Raw genomic sequence first — 21,670 nt, forward strand, 5'->3', positions numbered from 1 at the left:
AGCACTGCTGCTACTACTACTAAAGCATAGCTGCTACTACTAAAGCACTGCTGCTCTATCTTCTCCTCTCTTCAACCTACTACTACTACTACTAAAGCACTACTGCTCTCTCTTCTCCTCTCTTCAACCTACTACTACTACTACTAAAGCACTGCTGCTACTACTACTACTAAAGCGCTGCTGCTGCTGCTACTACTAATGTTGTTGTTGTTGCTACTACTACTACTACTACTACTACTACTACTAAAGCACACTTTATTCCTTTCATCTGTTAGAACAAATCATGAAATGACACGGACAACAAGCAATGCAGCCCGATCCAACGAACATGAAGAGCACCCAAGCCCTAGAGAGCAAGAAATACATGATCAGTTTTCTCAGGAACAGTTTGATGAAGAAGTGGGCAATGGTGTAGCATTTATGCTTACTCAGGAGGAGTCTGGCGAGGAGCAAGGGGGAGAAGCGGGAAGAGGAGAGACTGATGAAGGATCTAGCAAGGACGATGACTCAACCTCGGGATATGAAAGTCCTGAGGATCCACACCTATGTGAACCTAGACAGAAGCCAACGACGGATGAGTTGGACAAGGACTTTGACCCAAACGAGGAGGTAGGGATATGAAGGTCACTTAGTAAATCATAAATTTTGGTAACGATATGGCTGTGTTACCTCTACTAACACTTTGACCTGTTGTTTATACAGGTCCCTCCTAAACCTTCAAAAAGACCACGTCGGCATCCGGCACGTTTCGCCGGACATGACGGGGCAAGGGAAAGGAGGGCAGAGGCAACAGACACAGAGACTACCATTGTGGCGTCTGCTCCGCAACCTAAAGGCACAACGTCGGCCTCGACTACCAAATTGAAAAGGAAAGGAGGGGTCAGAAAGCCAAACCACTATCCAAATGCAAAAATGATTTATGTGATTGACGAGGTTGGGGAAGAAGGGCAGATCCTTAAGCCAAAGGAGTTCCAATCAAAATTCCACAATGCAATTGGGGCCCTAGTCAGAGACAAGTTGAACCCATCAATCCGTAATTGGCACGACTATCCAGAGGACATAAAGGATGACCTATGGAAAAATCGCCTGTCGGTCAATTTTAATTTTAGGATTCCGGCAGAGAAGCTACCCCTAGAAAGACGACGTGCTATGAAGATGATGGGAGAATCCTTCCGACGTTGGAGGAATGAGCTGAACACCGAGTACATCAAAAGGGGGTTAACTCCGTACCATAAGTATGGACACATAACTCCTGCTATCTGGGTGTTGCTCGTGGCTGAGAAGACTGCACCAGAATCTTTGGCCTTAAGTGAAAAGAACAGCTTGCAGGCGAAGAAGAACATCCACCACCCTCGTCTAGGCCCCGGTGGCTATGAGGGAAAGGAAGAGATGTTTAGAAAGATGGAAGAGGAGGCCGTAGTTGCTGGGAATACAAAAGTAATGAAATTGAAGCCACGCACCAAGCGTTGGGTCTTTGCAAGGAATCTTGAAGAATCAGGCAGCAGTCTGAAATTTGCCAAGCCAGAGACCGAGGAGGCAGTGTTAAGGATAATGAAATATTCTGAAGACATCGAGAAGGGCTCATTCACTCCTTCTAGAGAGAAGGACGAGCTTAGCCTTGGCTTGGGAAACCCCGAGCACACAGGCCGTGTCAGGGGGTTAGGGAAACATAAGACCTGGAAGGAAGGATTTTGAGAGGATGTGGAGATGTACAAGAAACATGGTAGAAACCGGGAGGAGAGTCTTGCCACCCTAGTGAAGACCCTAGTTGCCAAGGAACTATAGGAGCAAGGACTGTCTACTGAGCGACGGTCACAAATGGAGCCACCTAGGGATTTGGTTCTAGTTGGTAGCCCTCCAAATGTTCAAAGCAGCCAAGGTTCCAATGCAACCTCTGCCTCAGTCGATCACATACGGGTGCCAACTCGTTGCATCCTGTTGATTCCCATCGGTAGGGCACAGGAGATGGCTGAGGTGGCAACGGTTCTGGCACATCCTCCAATTCCAGGCGACATCTGGCACCATAAACTGATCCCGGCCGACTATAGTAAGGTTGAGGTGCATACCGTGAATCCCAAGTACGCGAAGCATAAGATTGAACACCCAACTAGCGAGGGGATTCGTGAGCTTGGACTACTCATGAAACAGTTCATCCTCTGGTACAAAAAGGATATTGTGTTGAATGTTTCCTCGCCAACTCCAAGTGATGTACACCTGGAGAGAGTCCACCTTGAGGATGGAGAGGTGTATTCACCGTCTCATGAGGACCACTTGATGCATGAGAGGGCACCGGCTTCTCCAACCGCTGGCGAGCAAGTGGTCGAGCCAGGGCATGATGAGACGCCACATGAGCCTCAAATAGGTGAACCTTCTGTAGCTCATGCGGAGCCAGAGAATGAGACGCCACAAGTGCCTCAGAGCCCGCAACCTTCTACAGCTCGTGCCGAGCCAAAGCGTGACGAGACACCACATGTGCCTCATAGCCCAAAACCTTCTACAGCTCGTGCCGAGTCAGAGCATGACGAGACACCACATGTGCCTCCTAAGCCACAACCTTCTCCAGCTCGCCCCGAGCAAGGCCATGATGAGATGGCACAGACTTTTCAACAAGCACCGCCGACACATGAAGAACTACTCCCTCTAGTATGTGAAGCTCGTGAAAAGATCCCCATCATGATAAGGTCAACAGGGTCAAAATCTTTTGTGGATATGAACGTCTCGGGTATGTACAAGTGGTATGCTCATGACCAGTTCAAGCCTGAGAACCAAGGCCCGAACAAATTTGCCTACAGGATGCCCACTGACACCTCAGACTACACAACGATAACAAAGTATCCAGATGTTGAAACCATCAAGTGGTCAAAGGATTGCCCGAAAGAATATGTAAAAGGCAAACGTTTCCTACCAAACCGGATCTTATGTAAGATGCCATATGGAATGAGAAGGTTCCATGATTGGTACTACTTGCATGTTTCACGTACAGAACTGAATGTGTTGGAAGCAGTAATACCTGCTCGCACATTTGGAGGCCATGCTTCGGGTATTGCCTTTGACTTCAGCGATATCCAATCATGCTTTCACCTTAGTTCAATGTCGATGAATCTGATTCGCACTTGGTGCCTATAAGTCCTCTTCCTCTTGATATGATCTGAAAGTAACCTAGTTGGATTTTGCTAAAACTAACTTACGTCATGATTTTTAGAATGCAAGCACACTTTATGAAATCTACACGCTCAACGAAAGCCGGGTATGTAGACCCTATGCCTATAGCACAAATAAATTTTAATTACCCATCGAGATGGAAATTGGATGCGCCACAACTAGCTGCTGGAGGGACGTTGGCGGAGAAAGAAAAGATCCGTGCGGCCAAAATAAGAGAAGAGTCTCTTAAGGTTGCGGCGTGGATTGCCGTATGTTTAAAGAATCTCCAACACTTCGAAACAATATGGATTCCATACCACTTCAAGTAAGTTCGATTAATTGTATACTTAACAATTGTTCGGTTTATCTTATTTTGATGCAAAGGTACTTATGTGTTTATTTAAAATTGTTGTAGCAATCACTGGATAGTCATAGGTGTCGATGTCGGGATGAACATGGCATGGATTTGTGATTCTGCAGATTTTGACCCTCACACATATAAAGACTTCATGTCAATTCTCATTACGTAAGCAAATTAGTAATCCTAGTAACCTTATATGATTCACTTTAATATCGACTTCTGCATACTGTAAGTCACATCGATTCTCATTCAAACAGGGCATTCAGGGCCTATGTCAAGAATCACAAAGGAAGGCATGATCCAGGTCTGGGGAGCCACTAGCGTTTCAAATCTCTATGTTCAGTAAGTGCGACTTAGTTTGGCATAAAATTACTAATTTTTTCAGTACTTATACTTGACATCTCCATTTGCAAATTGAAACAAAGTTTCCCAAGCAAAGGCCAGGGAGTCTCCATTGTGGATACTATGTATGTGCTTTCATCAGTAACACAAAAGGCTACAGGAGACACCCTGAATTGGTAAGTTTGAATCTCTTTGTGGGTTGTAGTATGAAAACATAGTATTTCTCACTTAGCTTTGCAATCTCTTCTTTACACTAGACCTAAACTTGTCTTTTATGATCTTGTAGTGGAAAGAAGAAAAAGGACTAAAAAGGGATGTCTACAGGGATGATGACCTCTTAGAGATTGTCGGTGACCTTTGCAACTTTATAATGGACCATGTTGTTTATTACAAAGGTGATTACCATAACCCACATTCCGACTTAGGTAGCAATCCTCTTTACCAGCACCTCCGTCAGTGGGATAGGCTATGTCTAGGTCGTTGATTACATGTGAACTTGTTGGAATGGACTGTGATCGATTTGTATTAGTACTTGAAAAATTTCGGACTCTTTTGGATGGATTTGTAATGGACTTGGAAACATTTTGGACTTGAAATATGGTGCTGTGTATATGTATGGATATTTATGTTGTGAATCTGTGATGTTGAGAATCTGATTATATATGTATATATGTATGTGGTGCTGTGCTGTGCTGTCAACTCGATTATTGTAATTTTTATTTTTTTCTGAAAAATAACTGTAGGGGCGGTTCTAGATTGAGCTGCCCTTGCAAATGCAGACAATAGAGGCAGCTGAGACACAAGCCGCCCTTGCAAATGCTCACTATAAGGGCGGCTGGAAGCACCAGCCGCTCTTACAGTGGTCACTAGTAAGGGCGGTTGTTGTTTCCAACTGCCCTTACAGTGGGCCACTGTAAGCGCGGCTGGTGTTGAACCGCCCTTACAGTGAATTCCATTGTAAGAGCGTTTGCATAAGGGCAGCTGGTCCAACCGCCCTTACAGAGCTTATTTAGCCGCCCCTGTTGTACCTGACTGTAGTAGTGATATGCATAAGTTTCTATGGTGTTAGATCATGCAATGTTTCTTAAATTTGGAGTCTGAAATTGCGAATAATTTCAGGGTAATGTCTCAACGGTGGTCTTGCTCGTCGCTAATTAAGCTCCACCATACAGAAATAGGCAATTGTCATTGACATGGATTGGATGTGAGAAGAATGTCTTTAGGGGGGGTTGGATTTACTCTAATGCATATATTTTTATTAGTTTTAGACTTATATGCAAGTAGGTATATAATTGTGCTATCAGGGTACTCCCAATGCTAGAAATTACATGTAGTTTCTATACTTATTAATATCTATAGACACTATGCATAGAAACTATACTTCCAATGGATAGTTTTTATACAATAATTTGTTATCCAATCATATTCATTCTCTCTCAATTCTCAACCAATCATATCACTTCATGTCTTGGATTTCGTGTAGACATGGTTTATAAGTTAGACCCAGTTTCTATGATTTTTGCTCTCTCTCTTCAATAACTACCTTGCCACATCAGCAAAATGCTTAGGTGGCACCATAATTAATGTCTATAGAAACTATGATGATTTCTGTATTGGGAGTGCCCTCAATTCAATTGAATTCGCTCACCTTTGCAGAAACAATAATAATTATAATATGGTTATAGAAATGTTTCCATAGAGTTCTAGAGAATAAGCATACCAGATAGCAAAGCATTTGTGTGATAATCTCGAGTGAAGTGTAATTGCTTCTTTCAAGTTGAACATGTCTTGTTTTTACAACTAGCAAGGTTTATATTTAGTATCTTCATAGAAAAATGCACAAACATCTATAACATCAAGCTATAACATAAATCATGAAATATGTTTTATAGTGCACTTAAACATTATAGATGTTAATATACTTTTTATAAAATAGTTAAAAGTTAAGATAAGTTTAACTCAATACAAAGCTAAAATTACTTACAAATGGTGGGAGCAAATATTTTTTGTACCCTAGTTAATCATATGTTAGTAAGACTCAATAACTATCACTTCTTAAGAGTGGTAAAAAGACATAGATTTGGAAGCACACAACGATCCCACAAGATCCGCTAGATTCATTCTCCAACCTACTTTGTTTGATGTCATCACTAGGCTCACTCTCCGTCTTCTTTAATTCGTGCCCATCATCCTTCTAAATCATTGCCCATATCCGCATAACCCAACTGTTGTGCTCTTTGTGTCCTTCATGATCGCCACACTGTCCATATCATTGTCAGCCACCACATCATGCTCGGCAAGCATGAAATCCTAATCCTCTAACCTAAATTATAAAACTTAAAGCCATCATGTAGCCACCAAATTTGAAATATTACTGCTCATCAATACAAACAATTGATTTATCTCTACTATTACTTAGCCCCTGTTTGGACCTATTCTCATAGTGATTTTAGATAGTGATGTAGAATTTAATTGTAACCATTGTTAGGAGATCCAAAGGATCCTCATTTCATTCTTATTTTTCTTACTAGGTTAATGCCCGTGCGTTGCTACGGGTTTTAAAATCAACATACTTTTAAGTAATTTTCAGCTAACACATGAAAAAAAAATTATGGCATCATGGTTTCGGTTTGGGTAACCAAACACCTTGTATAGTCAAACATCTTAAAACACCTTGTATGGACAAGCAAATTGTGAGCGAAGATTATAGTTCATTTTAGCTTAGTGTCGCTTGGAAATCAATGATTTAAAGTCTACCATCAACACCTAAGTTGTTTAGACTGTAGTGAAGATATCACCTCTATGTACTACAAACCTCCCGAATCCAATCTTCAAAATTTAATACTCAAGTAATAAGTAAAATACATGAGACATGCAGTGTTATACTCCTTCCATATATTTATGGGAGTCATTTTAGGGTCGTGTACAGTGACCAGGGGGAAATTAATTCAGCTAATGAATGGAGTTGCATGCAGACAGTTGAATTAATTAGACCAATGTGAGGAGCCGCATGTGGAAAAAGATGAAAATAGTGGTCCCTAGCTTAGATGACTCTGATTCTTGGAGAAAATATTTTTGGTAAGATGACTCCGATAAATGGATGGAGGGTAGACATAAATGCTCAAGTAAGTCTAGTTTGTAAGCTATGATCTCTTAGGGCACTCACAATGCAAGACTTTATCACAGAGTCCAAGACAATTAATTACATAATATTTATGGTATTTTGCTGATGTGGCAGCATATTTATTAAAGAAAGAGGTAGAAAAAATAAGACTCCAAGTCTTATTTAGACTCTAAGTCCACATTGTTCGAGGTAATAAATAACTTTAGACTCTATGATAGAGTCTGCATTGTGAGTGCCCTATCACAGAGTTCAAGATAATTAATTACATATTATTTATAGTATTTTGCTGATGTGGTAATATATTTATTGAAGAAAGAGATAGAAAAAATAAGACTCCAAGTCTTATTTAGACTCTAAGTCCACATTGTTCGAGGTAATAAATAACTTTAGACTTTATAATAGAGTCTGCATTGTGAGTACTCTTACGTGGGCCATGATTAATCAACTAAAAATAACTGATTTATTAGACATAAATAATTTGTTAAATTCAATAGGAAGACATGCGAGAGGAACACTTTCTTCTTGATTGGTAGCAATTTACATCTGAACACGCTCGTCCAACCTTTCTCTCCTTATTTCCATTAGTTTTTTATTCACCCCATGTATGCAGCCAATAAATAACAAATTGCCTGACATGCAAATTTAAAAGGGCATCACTAAAACTATAAATGGGTTGTAGCAAGGCCAATGACACTTGAAATCAAACCATCCAACAAAGGAAGAAACACTTCGTGAGACACTAAGTATAGAATCGGATTGAAAAAAAAGGTACAAGATTATTTTTTAGTTCGAAGCTCAAGGTCCCCTTAATACCCTATGAATTTCCACAGAAAAACAGAACCACAATGTTAGACATACTCATTAACAACCGTAATTAATGTTTTATAAGATAAATGTTTATTAAAATATTTTTATCTAAATATATCCATGTGGGATCTTGTTTTGAAGAATTTATTGCAAGAAATCTGATGGTGTAATCGAAAATTAATTTAGATGTTTGGCTTTGCGGTTATGATTTTTTAAGTTTGTAAACATGGTCACTGCACGCAAATCTAGATAACTTCTGTATTGGTTATGTGCATGTGTCAGTGATGGGGTCTATGTGTCAACAAAGGGAACTGGAGTCATGGCTTCACCACATGTGGTAGACGGGTCCTTTTCGTAACTTTTAGTTGTAGAGATGAGATCCAAAAGATCCTCATTTCATCCCATCCTTACTTCATCCACTTTTTTCTTCCTTTTATGGAACCATGTTATTCATGTTTTACTTTTCCTTTAGTTAAATGCCCTTCCGGAATTGGCAATTCCATCTCTACCATGAGATTAATTTGAAACGTTTTCTCTACCGTCAGATTAATTTGAAACGTTTTCTTATATGAAAATGGTACATATACAAATCCCCACTAAGCACGTCCACTTATATCTCTATAAATCATGCACATACATGAACATCTAAAAAACCTAGGCCCAAGATTGACGTTGCTTCGGAAGAAAGTTTAAGATCGACTAACCCACCAATATATTTATTATTATTATTGACAAGCACGTGAGCTAGCATTAAAAATTGGCAAAAAAAAAACTAATCAACTAGGCTAAGGGGATGTTTGGATGTTCTAGGACTAAAGTTTAATAGATGTTACATCAGATGTTACATAGGGTGACTTATGAGGTGTTCGGTACCTAATAAAAAAATAAATTACAAATTACATCAATAATCCACAATACGAACTTATTAAGCCTAATCAATATGTCATTAGCAAATATTTACTGTAGCACCATATTGTCACATCATAGACTATTTAGGGTTAAAAAATATGTCTGCAAATTAATCTCAATCTACACATTTAGTTATTTTTTAATCTATATTTAATATTCTATGCATATGTCCAAATATTCGATGAGATGCGACTAAACTTTAACATAGGAAACCAAACGGGGCCTAAATGTGGGGTTCAAGTCCTTTGTGTAGATAGGTTACATCATAAATAAATCTAACAAAAATAAATTATACTAAATCTATTCTAAATTATAAAATATTTTGGATTTTCTAGATACATTGCTTTTACTATGTATTTAGACATAAAGGTGCATTTTATATACTCTCAGGAGTAGTTACTCCCATGATCAATAAACCATATTGTGTATGTGTATATACTCATTTATCAGTTTGAATATGTTGATATACGCATATTGAGATACTCTAGATCTTTACTACTCAAATTTTTCAAAAGAGCCTATATTTTTAATACTATGATAGTATTATATAAAACAAGTATAATCATAAACTCTAAGTATACCTACATACTTGTCATGTGTAGTACCCTAGAAAGTCTAGTACGTGAGCCATATACACCATAAATCTAGAGATATACACATGGGAGTAACTACTCTCTAATAAATTCGCTTAGACATAATGTATATCTATATACATAGCAAATGCAACATATCTAGAAAAACCAAAACACCTTATAATTTGGAACGGATAGAGTATTTGGGTTTGTTAGAGCATCTCCAAGAGCCTTTCTAAATGTCACTCTCTAAATCATCATTTGGAGAGCCATTTGCATAAAAGTTGCTTTCTATATTTTTTTTATTTTCCAACAGTTTTGCTAAATCTCATGCGCACTCTAGAGAGTCATTCTCGTCTTTTATATTTGGCTAGCGAAAAATCCAGAATAGACAATGACTATATTTGGATGACCATTTAAAAAAGATGTTGGAGAGTGGTTTTTCACCAAAATTGCTATTCCTATCATTTAGGAAGAATGTAGAGAGTCTCTTGGAGATGCTCTTACAATCCTCACGGTAAGCTGAAGACTAACTAAACTACATTAAGTTTGCTAATTGACAAACTTTGTTAGAGCAATTCCAACAAATATGCTATCCATATTATCTAGGCTATTTTTATATTTTAAAGCAAAAATTAAAGTCCAACAATTGTGCTATCTAGTTGTTAAAATAGCAAGTTTGCTATCCCTAAACTTTTGCTTATTATATATAGCATGTCGTCCTCACTAACTATCCTATACAAGGCTGTTGTAGAACTCTATACTTTGAGTGAGTTTTTTATTTTACACAATGACTAAATCTTGTAGTTTAGAATATAGTTTTACCTAGTGTCTTGAAGGTGCTCTTACAATATTTAAGGTAAAGCCAGAAAGTGTGCGTATGTTTGTGAATTGCAACGGAAGTGCACAAGAATACCCATACTACCACCATCTTAGCCGCAAATGATCCTAGATCTCTACCATTCTCCAATGTCCCCTGCTGCAATCCATAGTGTTTTCTTTTCCCTAATACATACTAGTACTACTTTTATTCCAGTGGAACATCTCCATGTTCTAATGGGACCAGCAGTAGTTGAAGCTTTGATCAGGGTTCAGATGAATCATGCAATGCAAGAAACGAATTTTTCTGTAGCGCGTTACGGACGAAAGGAACACCCAATCGTGTGATCCTGTGACCGGCGTACTTCCAGCACATGCGCTACTCTGTATTCTGTAGCAGGGGCAATCAAGCTGCAACTGCAAATAGTAACTCAGGAATGCTCATAGTCATAGGTCGCATGGCAGTAAGGCCTGAAAGCCACATCTGGAATAAAGCCAGGTGGAGTGAAATACGATTCTGACCCGAAGATTAAGCAGCAGCGTTTCAGAAAATTGACACTGATTGCGAAATGCATGTCACATGCAGTAGGATCTATGTTAGCAACAAAGTATGACGGAATGGCGAAATGATACAAAACCAGATAGATGCAATATTGCTCAGAGATACAAAAACATGATCCATATAATACTTCTGCTTTCAAAAATAGAAGGGTGCGAGCCAAACATCAACACTCAATGCTGGAAACTGCAATGTCTAAGCAAAAGCATTTGGGATCAGAAAGGGGCTGCCGGAAATGAGTATTTACAATGCCAAATCGAGAACAATAATAATAATAATAATAATAAACTCACGGCATGGATGATACAGGCCAGCTAACATAACCCTGTAGATGAAAGAAGCTTGCTATCTGTACTTCCTGCTATAATTGACGAACGCAGAGAACACACTCACATATCATCAACTGCCAAGAAAGGGAAATAACACCATATAAATGCTGTACAAGGCAACAGAGTACCAGTGGTCCTTCCCCTATAGCCCGTTCTCAGGAGGTACGGTTGTCTTGCTCACTATGCCCTTGCTAAAATAGTCTGCAATGACAGAAAAGCCGTCCTTCGAACCCCTCAATTGCCTGAAAAAGAGATCATGGTCCCTAGCGTTTTGTTCTAGCTTCTGCTTTGCCTCCATAACAGATCTATATTCAGGTGCGCATTCTGGGCATTCTTTTTCATTGTCACCAAGGCAGCGAAGGTGGAACGAGTGCATGCACATGAAATGGACAGCGGGCAGATCAAGGGTGAAAGTGCACGCACTACACTTGCTCAGTTGGAAAACCTTCGCGTTTGTCTTGAGATCTTCTATCTCCCTTTTCATCAAATCTGTCTCCCCCTGAAAAAAAATGGTATTGTTTCACAGCATGTCCCTTATCTCAATTGACAGACTCACTCTTACTAGTAGAATTTCAAACATCTTCTCATAAATCACGCGACATCTAAGAAAGGTTATGATGTGCAATCTTTTATACAGAAGACATAGAAAAAGATATAGTACTTGTGAGTGTGCTTGTTATAGGAATGTCAATTTATTTATAGACATGATCAATTTGCATTACCAATAGAGCATTAATTCTATTCAAGTAAACCTCTAATGTTGATGTTAACTTCCAGAATTTCATTGTTCCCATGTAAACAAAATGTATTCAGATATTCTTATTTCAATGCCATACTCCACAGTGAGAGACCCCCCCCCCCCCTCGCCTGTCTTGGGAGAGGGGACTACAAAACCCCCTAGGTAGAGACAACTTCCTAGTAGCCTAGAACCTTTGTTCGAGCCGAAGTGGGCAGCATATCAACTGGAAGCTCCACCAAACAAGCTATATTCTACAATATTTGCCCATATTACCCGAACCGCTCTTGACACGAGAGTATAGCATATTATAAAAATGGCAATGTCCTAAAAAAGGTATGAACAGTTAACTAATCATATTATGATGCATGATTAAGTAAAAGTGAAAAAACTAACACTATCTTAAATAACATTCACAATAGGGCATGGTATGCAAAAGGCAACTGTCAAAATTCAGTGAACTGGGAGACATGTCCCAATAGAAACCCTTTTCCTATCAAAGGAAAACCCAGTTAGTGCAGAAATATGTTCAGTTGCCTCCATTCATAGGTTCATCAAATGTAAAGGGACCTGGTAGTAAACTGAGGATAACTGCTGGATGCTGTGCTACCTCCAGCCACAATGTTAGTAACTCATGATTTAGGGGTACAGGAGGGGGGGGGGGACAATTTAAAGAACTATATCTGAAGTAGTATCATCTCATAACAAGCTTCGTATAATTTGTTAAAACAAACAACTTAACACCAATTTCCCAAGTACAAATTTTAGACTGACTCTGCTTTGTACTATATCTAAAGTATTACTCACTCCATTCCAAATTATAAGACATTCTAAGAATCTTGGAGAGTCAAAGCATCTCAAGTTTGACCAAAATTATAGAGAGAATTATAAAGATTGATGACATATAGATATACTATGAAAATATAATTAATAAAAAATCTAATAATAATTAGTTGGTACAATAAATGATATTATCTTATAATATAATTTTGGTCAAACTTGAGATGCTTTGATTCTCCAAGATTTTTGGAATGTCTTATAATTTAGGATAGAGGGAGTACTTTTTTCTTCTATTTGTCAACGAACCAAGCAATACTAATGCCTACTCTTAAATATTATTAAAGAAAAGACTAAGAATAACAATGGGAAATAGATACTGCAATGACTTCACAAGTTACTAACCTGATACTTGTCAATGGATTTTCTATCATCTTCAATTAGCTTTGATTCTTGCTCAAGCTTGCGAGCAATGTAATCTTTGACGACTGAGAGTGTCAAGCATGGGTTTTTTGATAGTGTCTGCAGCACAACGATGGGAGGCACAACATCCTCCTTCTCAATGTAGGTCAAGACCTCTTTAACTTCTTTAGAGCAATCTTCCCCAAGCTCCCCAAAATACTTCAATAGATCACCCCACAGAGAAGGATCCCCTCCTTGAGATGAGTCCCCCAGCTTCTTGCAACATGCAATTAAACCTTGATGATCATGTGCTTGCTTGTAACAACTTATAACCTCTTTGTAAAGTTTTAATTTCTCATATAGAAAGAGCAACCCATCTTTGAATGCATTAGTATTACAAAGAATGAGAGCAAGATCAACATCATACAAAGGATCTTTCATCTCAGATGTCCAAGCAGACTTGAGTAATGCAAGCCCTTTCCGTCTCCTATCAACAACATTCTTTGCTATTTTAGGATCTTCTTTTCCAAGATCAGTTTTTTCCTTTATTCCTGACCTATAGCCATTAGCAGTTTCTTTACCTTTTGTTTCTTTGATATAGTGATTCTCATGTTCATTTTCTTGAGAGATAGACGGGAAGCTCAAATCGTTTGAAATATAGAGCTCCAGAAGGGTATTATGAATTTCTGTTTGCGCAGGTGAATCCGTCACTGTTTTGATATAATTTTCCAGAAATTCCATCAGATATTGTGGGCTGTGCACAAATATATTCACAAAGTCCATTGGGGATGGTATCATAAGCAAGTGCATACTGTTCGAACCTCTTCTCGTCGTACGATCTCCAACATCTGTACAGAGCCTTAACAGTATTTCAACTGTTTCAGCAGGTCTATGTTCCACAAGAATTTTCCCATATTCTTTTACAGTAAGACCTGCTTGATTTGCCTCGAGGCCAGATATGTATTGCAGTGCCTCGTCATATCTACCAAGATCCTCTAGTAAAATCTTCAAGTACAACTCATGCCTCCCAGCTTTTTTTGCCACAAACATAGCATGTTCATGATATCCAGCTGCGCGGCATACTCTTATGGCAGTTTCCACATCAAACTTGATCTCACCTACCCCATCTTCATCTTTGATGAAATGGTTAAGTTTCTCCACATCTTTCAATTTGGTATAGCAGTTCAAAAGAAGGGTGGTGTGGTCTTTGGATGCTAACCCTCGATCATGTAACTTCTCTAAATAATTTGTCAGGTTGTAGATGCGCTTTGCATCAAGGAACTTCTGTATAACATACGATGGTTCAAGATGACCAATAGTGTGGATATACTGGGACATAGCCTCATCATATTCCTGTTTCCCATACAGATGGTCACCATACTTCCGCAGCACCTCAGCAGTGGAAGCAGGATCAGCCTGCTGACTTTGTACAAGATTGATTGCAACCGTATAAAGATTTTTCTTGAACAACATATCAAGCTTACTTTCCATGTCTTTCTCTCCAATGCACAGAATCTTTTTGTCCGCCATAATGAGAATAATATAACCCCACTCACATACCAAGTGTGAAACATCCCCCACAGGCATGCTATGTGCAATCAACCGATTCTTAAGATCATAAACATTAAGGGTGCTCCTCTGTGTCCTCTGATCTTCAATAATGCAGAGTAAATATCCTCGAAACCAACCTACAAACTTTTTCTCACCATCAAATGCCCAGCAAGGGCCTCTACCATCGACTTCATAGAAATATACAGCTTCAGGTCTACCAATAATTAAGTCCTGCTTGGTGAACATCAAATATGTAAGGTCTGCAGTTCAATGAGATAAATCTGAATACAAAATGCTCATGTATGAGGGAAACATAGGCATGACCTTAGTAGTCAAATACTACACGCTAAAAAAAGTTTAATCAGTTGCTCAAACTAAACCAGCTAAGATATTTCTAAAAAAAAACTACGTATACATCATCTTGCGAACAAACCCACTTGGCTGGCATCTGTAATCAATTGGGTAGATATCTGGTGGACTGAGAGTTCCTTTAGTAACAGGCTAGCACCTTTGTTGAATAACTACAATATACTACAAACCTGTTTGGTCAATGGGCATGCATTCCCTCACAAGGGTAGGGTATCACAGGACATAGTTTATGGTACGAAAATTAAACCTCTACAAATTTTCGCTTGTTGCAGTTTGAGCTGATAGTTATGCTAACAAACTAGCAACACGGCCCTGGTTAACAAAACTTAGTTCAAGTTGTGAACTGCATCCTAAAGCACATAGGCTACAACAAAATCATGATCCATATTGCTATATAGGATTAAATAAAAGGAAAAAGGATGAGTGTGCCCAAATCCATCCTTACCATACGGTCACTCATTGCTACAGCATTGGTCTGACAACCAATCTGATCAAGTGTTTGCCTCCTTGGTGGTTGAACATGCAAGCTGAACAAGGTTACAGAGCCAAGAGTTACGGAAAAGAGCTGGTGTGCTTGCCCCTCAACTCGGAAACCAAGCCCAGTAATAGGCAAACTTGTGCTGCCATCTGAAGCAGCCTCAACTTGCAACTTGAAACGTGTAATACGCTCACGTGCAATATCACCTTTGATGCAATAAATGAAACCATTGTCCAGTCCAATGGCAATCAACAGTATGGGTGGTGCTTCTTCTAGAACCATAAATGATGTAATCTGCGAAACACAGCAAAATATGCCAATTACACTCAAAGAAGATGTTACAATCCGCATCATATATACAAATTATTAGAACAAGAGATAATATGACATAAACAACATGTGGATCAAAATGGAGAGAGAGAGAGAGAGAGAGTTTACCTTAGCTTGAGGAAATTGATCAGTGAAAACCCGCAAAATTTGAACACAAAAAGGAGTTGTTGTACTTGATCCTTCTTCTTGTACTTTATCGAGGTCAAAAACCTTTAGACAGATTGCCGATGACTGAGAAGATGACTGGTCATCGTCTCCAACCGTGACAAGAACATTTCTTTGCTGATCAAAGAGACCAATATAAGTTGTTAATTAGGTTCATTATGTAGCTGTAGTTATCACAACAAAACAGTACAGTGTGAATAAATGTTTGACACAGCAGTATGGGGCAATATGCAAATGACAAATGGTACTGGTACCCCAATTGAACCAAGTTTTTTCCACCAAAAGAGTAGGGAATTTGATAGGACAGAATAAACAAAATCACTGATCTTAAATGTTGACAAAATCAACTAATCCAACAAGATTTTAGTCCAATTTCAGGAACGATTTCTGGCATTGCTTACTCAGCCACAGTACAAGACTGAGGTGGCCGTCGAAGATTGGTAAAACTCGCATGGCTTGTCATACCTAGCAGCTAATTTTCATGTAGTAAAAAAGAAACAAGTAAATCTGTTTCTAAAATGCACCCAATCTAGTGAGTTACACATGATCCAGTGGTAGGAACCACTAACTAGTATTCTAACCAGTAATTTGACGACAAGTCGCACAAATTTGCGAGGTGGCCGCGAACGCCGCCGCTTCAGATGCGCTACAAGGGTTCTGGGCGGTACCTTGAGCTGCTGGAGGAAGAGGACGGAGGAGGCGTAGGCCTGGAAGCCATAGGAGAGGCGGAACCCGCGGTCGAGGAGGCCCACGGTGCCGTCGTCGCAGCCCACCGCGACGCGGCCCCGGCCGCCCGAGCAGCAGGTGACGCGGCCCGCGATCTCGGCAGGCACCGCGGCTGCTGATCCCCCGCCCCCGCCGCCGCCGCCGCCGCCTCGGCCGGCTGACTTCTCCTCGAAGAACTCGAACTTGCGCCACTGGTACATGTCGGCCCGACGCGATGCGGCAGATCGGGGCCGGCGCGGCGAGCGGTTTAGGACGGGATCGGGACCGGGCTCGGCGGCCGGCTGGGGTGCAGGAGCCACGAGCGAGAGACGAGGCCGAGGACCGGTTGGCTACGCGCGCCGCGTGTGCGTGTGGTGCGACCGCGAGGTTGATCGGACCGAGATGCGATCGTGCCAGCGGCGCGGTTCCCTGATGCGGACGCTCGTCGGCTCGGTCGGATTTCGTCTAAGATGCAAAATGCTAACTATTTTAAATATAATGAAAAATGCTAAAATTTTTAAGTATATTTACTTTTATTTAAAATGTAAAATTTATTATCTCCATAAGGGTCTTTTGAGGCTCTTTTAAGCTTTTTAGTCTTTTAAGGCCAAAATTCAAAATAAAAAATAGATATTTTTTTATCAAAAATTTTATATGATATTTAGTTTTATTATGCAAAATGATAGACCAAAACCTAAAATTTTTTGAAATAAAAAAGAACTAAGGGGTGTTTAATTCCTCTTTTTAGGCCTTATTTAGTCAGCAATTTTTTTTGGTTTTTAACACTTTAGCACTTCGTTTGTATTTGATAACTATTGTCCAACTATGGGCTAACTAAGCTCAAAAAGATTCGTCTTGTAGATTACAAGCAAACTGTGCAATTAATTATACTTTTTTATCTATATTTAATTTTGCATGCATGTGTTTAAAGATTTGATGTGACGAGAAATAAGGCCTTGTTTAGTTCACCTCAAAAACTAAAAAAAAATTAAGATTCTCTGTCACATCGAATCTTACGGCACATGCATGGAGCATTAAATATAGATGAAAACAAAAACCAATTGCACAGTTTGCCTGTCAATTGCGAGACGAATCTTTTAAACCTAGTTACTCCATTATTGGACAATATTTGTCAAATAAAAACAAAAGTGCTACAATATCAAAATCCAGAAACATTTTTGATCTAAACAAGGCCTAAAAACTTTTGGGTTTTGGTCTATTATTTTGCATAATGAAACTAAATACCATGCAAAAATTTTGGTAAAAATATGGGTATTCTTTTTTTGGATTTTGATCTGAAGAGGCAAAAAACCCAAAAGAGCCTCAAATGGTCCTCTTGAGAGCAATAAATTCTGCATTTTAGATAAAACTAAACATAACTATAAAAATTTTTATATTTTGCATTTCATCATTTCAATGTAGTTGGCATTTTACATTTTGCATTTTATGGGGAACTAAACACCCCCTTAGTTCCCCAAAAAATGCAAAATGCCAAGGGGGTGTTTAGTTCCCTTTCTATTCAAAAATTTTGGATTTGTGTTCATCATTTTGCCTAATAAAACTAAACACCATATAAATTTTTTGACAAAAAGGTGGTTATTCTCTATTTTAGATTTTGGCCTCACGAGGCCAAGAAAAAGTCTTAAAGAGTCTCAAGAGGCCCTCATGAGGGCACTAATTCTGCATTTTGGATGGAACTAAACATAACTCTAAAAAATTGACATTTTACATTCCACCATTTCAATAGTTGGCATTTTGCATTTTAGGGATATTTAGTTCTCCTTTTATTTCAAAAAAAATATTTGGGTTTTGGTCCATTATTTTGCATGATGAAACTAAACACCATGCAAAATTTTGGCAAAAAAGTGGCTATTCTCCATTTTGGATTTTGGCCTCAAGAGGTCAAAAAAGCCCAAAAGAGCCTTAAGAGGCCCTCATGAGGGCAATGATTTTTGTATTTTGGATGGAACTAAACACAAACTTGAAAATTTTAGCATTTTGTATTCCATCATTCTAAAGTAGTTGGCATTTTGTATTTTGTATTTTATAGGGAACTAAACACCCTCTTTATGGGGAACTAAATAAATACTTTGGAATGTTAAAATACAAAAAAAAAATACGGTTATGTTTAGGGTGTGTTTAATTCTCCATAAAATGCAAAATGCAAATGCCAACTACTTTGGAACGATGGAATGCAAAATACCAAAATTTTCAGATTTATGTTTAGTTTCATCCAAAATGTTGAATTTTTTGCCCTCATGAGATCTCTTGAGGCTCTTTTTGTCCTTTTTGAATCCAAAATGGAGAATAACCACATTTTTTCAAAAAAAAATTGCATGGTATTTAGTTCTATTATTCAAAATGATGAACTAAAACTCAAAATTTTTTGGAATAGAAGAGAACTAAACACCCCCTTAGTTCTATCTAAAAAATGCAGAATTTATTATCCTCATGTGGGACTCTTGGGGCTCTTTTGGGCTATTTTAGCATCTTGAGGCCAAAATCTAAAATGGAGAATAGCCATATTTTTGGCAATTGCATGTTGTTTAGTCTTATTATGCAAATGATAGACTAAAATATAAAATTTTTTTGGATGAAAGGGGACTAAATATCCTCTGAGATTGACGCTAGGGCCTGTCGTTCCACACTTGGGATGATGTCTGATGGGCTATTGGGCCTTGCTCAACTGCTCGGTCCGCTCCGCTCAGCCTTTCTCTAGTGCAAGCACAGTCACGTCGCTTGTCGCTGCTCGTCCGCGTGTCCTATCGTATGGGCTTATGGGGTTCGGTCAACTTATTTTTTATTTTTTAAACTTTTTTGAAAAATTATTTATATTTATATACTCTTCAAGTATCTAAATCCTATTTTAGACAATAAAGGATCGGCGCCATGGGTTATGTCCTAAGATGTATTACCTTGACGCTATAGATCATGGCACTGTCCCCATGGGGGTTAAACATGAGATTTTCGCTTAGCAGGTATAAATGTGAATATTTTAAAAAAGAGCTTATAAAATAAATTTTTTGGCTATGCCTTTGCCTATGTCTTCTCTTCCGCACAGAGAAAAATCATTTCATAAAGGACATGCATACTACACTTTGTAGAAGAGGTAGAGGAAGTTACTCTTATTAGCTTTTGTAGTGACCTTTTTAGGGTCTGTTTAGATGCAGCCAAAAACCAAAATGTTTTGGAGAAATGCACACTTTTTGGAAGAATGGATCTAAACAGGGGTCTGTTATAACACTCCAAAATTTTTAATTTTAGATTGTTATTAGAAAACACTAAATTAAATAAGGATTTAAATTTTTTCTAAAATATTACAAGATTTTATTAATTATTTTCATTATAAAATGAGAAAAATGTGAATTTTTTTTTAAAAAAACCTTTATAAAGATAAATGAAGGGTGTTTTGTTAATGTATGCTGTGTGCCCTAGCTTTGTTTGGCTTGTGTAAAAAAAATAGAGTTCAAAGTTTCGAGCGAGCCACGTTTAGGTCCTTTCGGTTTTCGGAAAAATAAAACTCCAAAAGTCATATTTGAAAACTAATTTCTAATTGAGTTGAAAAATAATTTAAAAATGTGTTTTTAACAAGATATGTTTTGTTTCCAAAAGTAGTGAAGAAAATAAATTCTAAAAGTAATCTTAAATTAAGAAATGAAATTTTGGTTTATAAAGCTGTTGACAAATTTGGTTTATACCCTTTTGAATAAAAAGAAAAAGGCTTTTCCTTTCACTTGGGCTTGCACCCTTTCTTTCTGGCCCAGCCCCTCACTCCCCCCTGCTCGCCCTCTTGGGCCGGGCCCAGCACAGCAGCCGGCCCAACCCCCTTGCACCCGCCTCTTGTACCTCGCCCCCGAGCCGCTGCCGCACAGGCCCTGCTTGTCGGTCGCACACAGCCGCTGACGCTGCGGGCCCCACTCGTCAGGCCCATCCCCAACCTCCTGCCCGCATCACACGGGATGCGCTCCCCGCTGTTGATCCGTCCCCTTCGAGCGCCTACGCGTCCCCCGAGGATGGCCGCGGCCTATAAAGGCCCTCGGCTGCACCCCGCGCCCCTCCTTCGAGCCCTAGGGCAACGCTGCCGCCACCCGGAAGCCCAGCCGCGCTGTGCCGCCGCCATAGTCGCGGGGCCAAGGTCCCCGCCGCCGTCGAACTCGTCGGCCGCCGCCTCCCAGACGACGCGAACCACCCCCGGAGCTCCGCACGGAGGTGAGCTACACGTCGGACTCTCCCCCACCTTCTCTCTCGATCTCTCTCGCGTGCGCGCCCTCGCCGGAGTAGTGCGGCCGCCGCTGAGCCGCCCCGCCACGCGCACCCGCCTTCCCGGACACTCCCGGTCCCCGCAAACGCGCGCGTCGGCCTCGCCGCGGCCCGCACTGCGCGCCTGTGCCCTCAGCATCGCTCCCCATGCCCCGCTGCGCCGCCGCAGCGAGCTCGCTAAGGCCGGCCATGGCGCACCGCCGTGGCCGGGTGCCTCCCCGCCGCACGAACCGCCCCTGGCCCGACCGCGTTCCACCGTGGACCCGTGGTCCACCGCCCCGCGCGCGGTCCACAGCCCACCGTGGACCAGGCCACTCCCAAGCCGACGCGTGGCCAGCCGGGCTGGCCATCCCACGGTGCCCTGGCTCTTTTGCAAAAAGGCCCTCGGCCTTTGTAGTATTTAACCCTCAGTCCACTTCTTTTCAAAAATAATTATAAATAAGTCCTATTTTTAGCAGTTTAGCCCCTGCGTTTTATAGAAATGGTGCCCGCAGTCCAAAACTTTATAAAATGCCGTCTGATTTATTTAAAGTATAAAAACATGTTCTGTTTATTCACATCTTTGCCACTGATCTTGTTTTAGCCATAGAGTGCGCATTTTAATTCCGATTGAGCCCGTTCTTGTCGCGTTAGTTTCTTATCGTCGTAAACTACGCTATAGCAGTAGTAGTTACCTCGTTTGACCGTTTAGATTTTCACCATAAATACAAAATAATTAATGTCTAACTAAATGCCCTTTTAATCTACAAAGAACAATTTAGGTTTACACTTCAGTATTTTTATAATCTAATATTAATTTAATTAATGTTAACTTAAATATTTATTAATTATAATTCTTTTAGTTAGACATAAAGTATATAATTAATTTGTTTAATATTTATTTAATCTCTTTTTGATTAAAAGTAACTTATGTTTATAATTTAGATCTTTTATA

General features: G+C 39.7%; 1 protein-coding gene and 1 long non-coding RNA gene across 2 annotated transcripts; one reads left to right on the forward strand and one right to left on the reverse strand.

Annotated features, from left to right (window-relative positions):
* Window positions 3,344-3,814, forward strand: LOC110436214. Its single transcript, XR_002454009.1, has 3 exons — window positions 3,344-3,466; window positions 3,557-3,667; window positions 3,760-3,814. It is a non-coding gene; the product is annotated as an uncharacterized LOC110436214 (long non-coding RNA).
* Window positions 10,703-16,844, reverse strand: LOC8070933 (vacuolar protein-sorting-associated protein 11 homolog). Its single transcript, XM_002447618.2, has 5 exons — window positions 16,440-16,844; window positions 15,715-15,888; window positions 15,244-15,570; window positions 12,882-14,660; window positions 10,703-11,462 (listed from the first exon to the last, which is right to left on the reverse strand). Exons 1-5 carry the CDS (start codon window positions 16,695-16,697, stop codon window positions 11,106-11,108), a joined length of 2,895 nt encoding a protein of 964 aa, XP_002447663.1. The 5' UTR covers window positions 16,698-16,844; the 3' UTR covers window positions 10,703-11,105.

Source organism: Sorghum bicolor, chromosome 6, assembly GCF_000003195.3.
Source record: "Sorghum bicolor cultivar BTx623 chromosome 6, Sorghum_bicolor_NCBIv3, whole genome shotgun sequence".
Lineage (NCBI taxonomy): Eukaryota > Viridiplantae > Streptophyta > Magnoliopsida > Poales > Poaceae > Sorghum > Sorghum bicolor.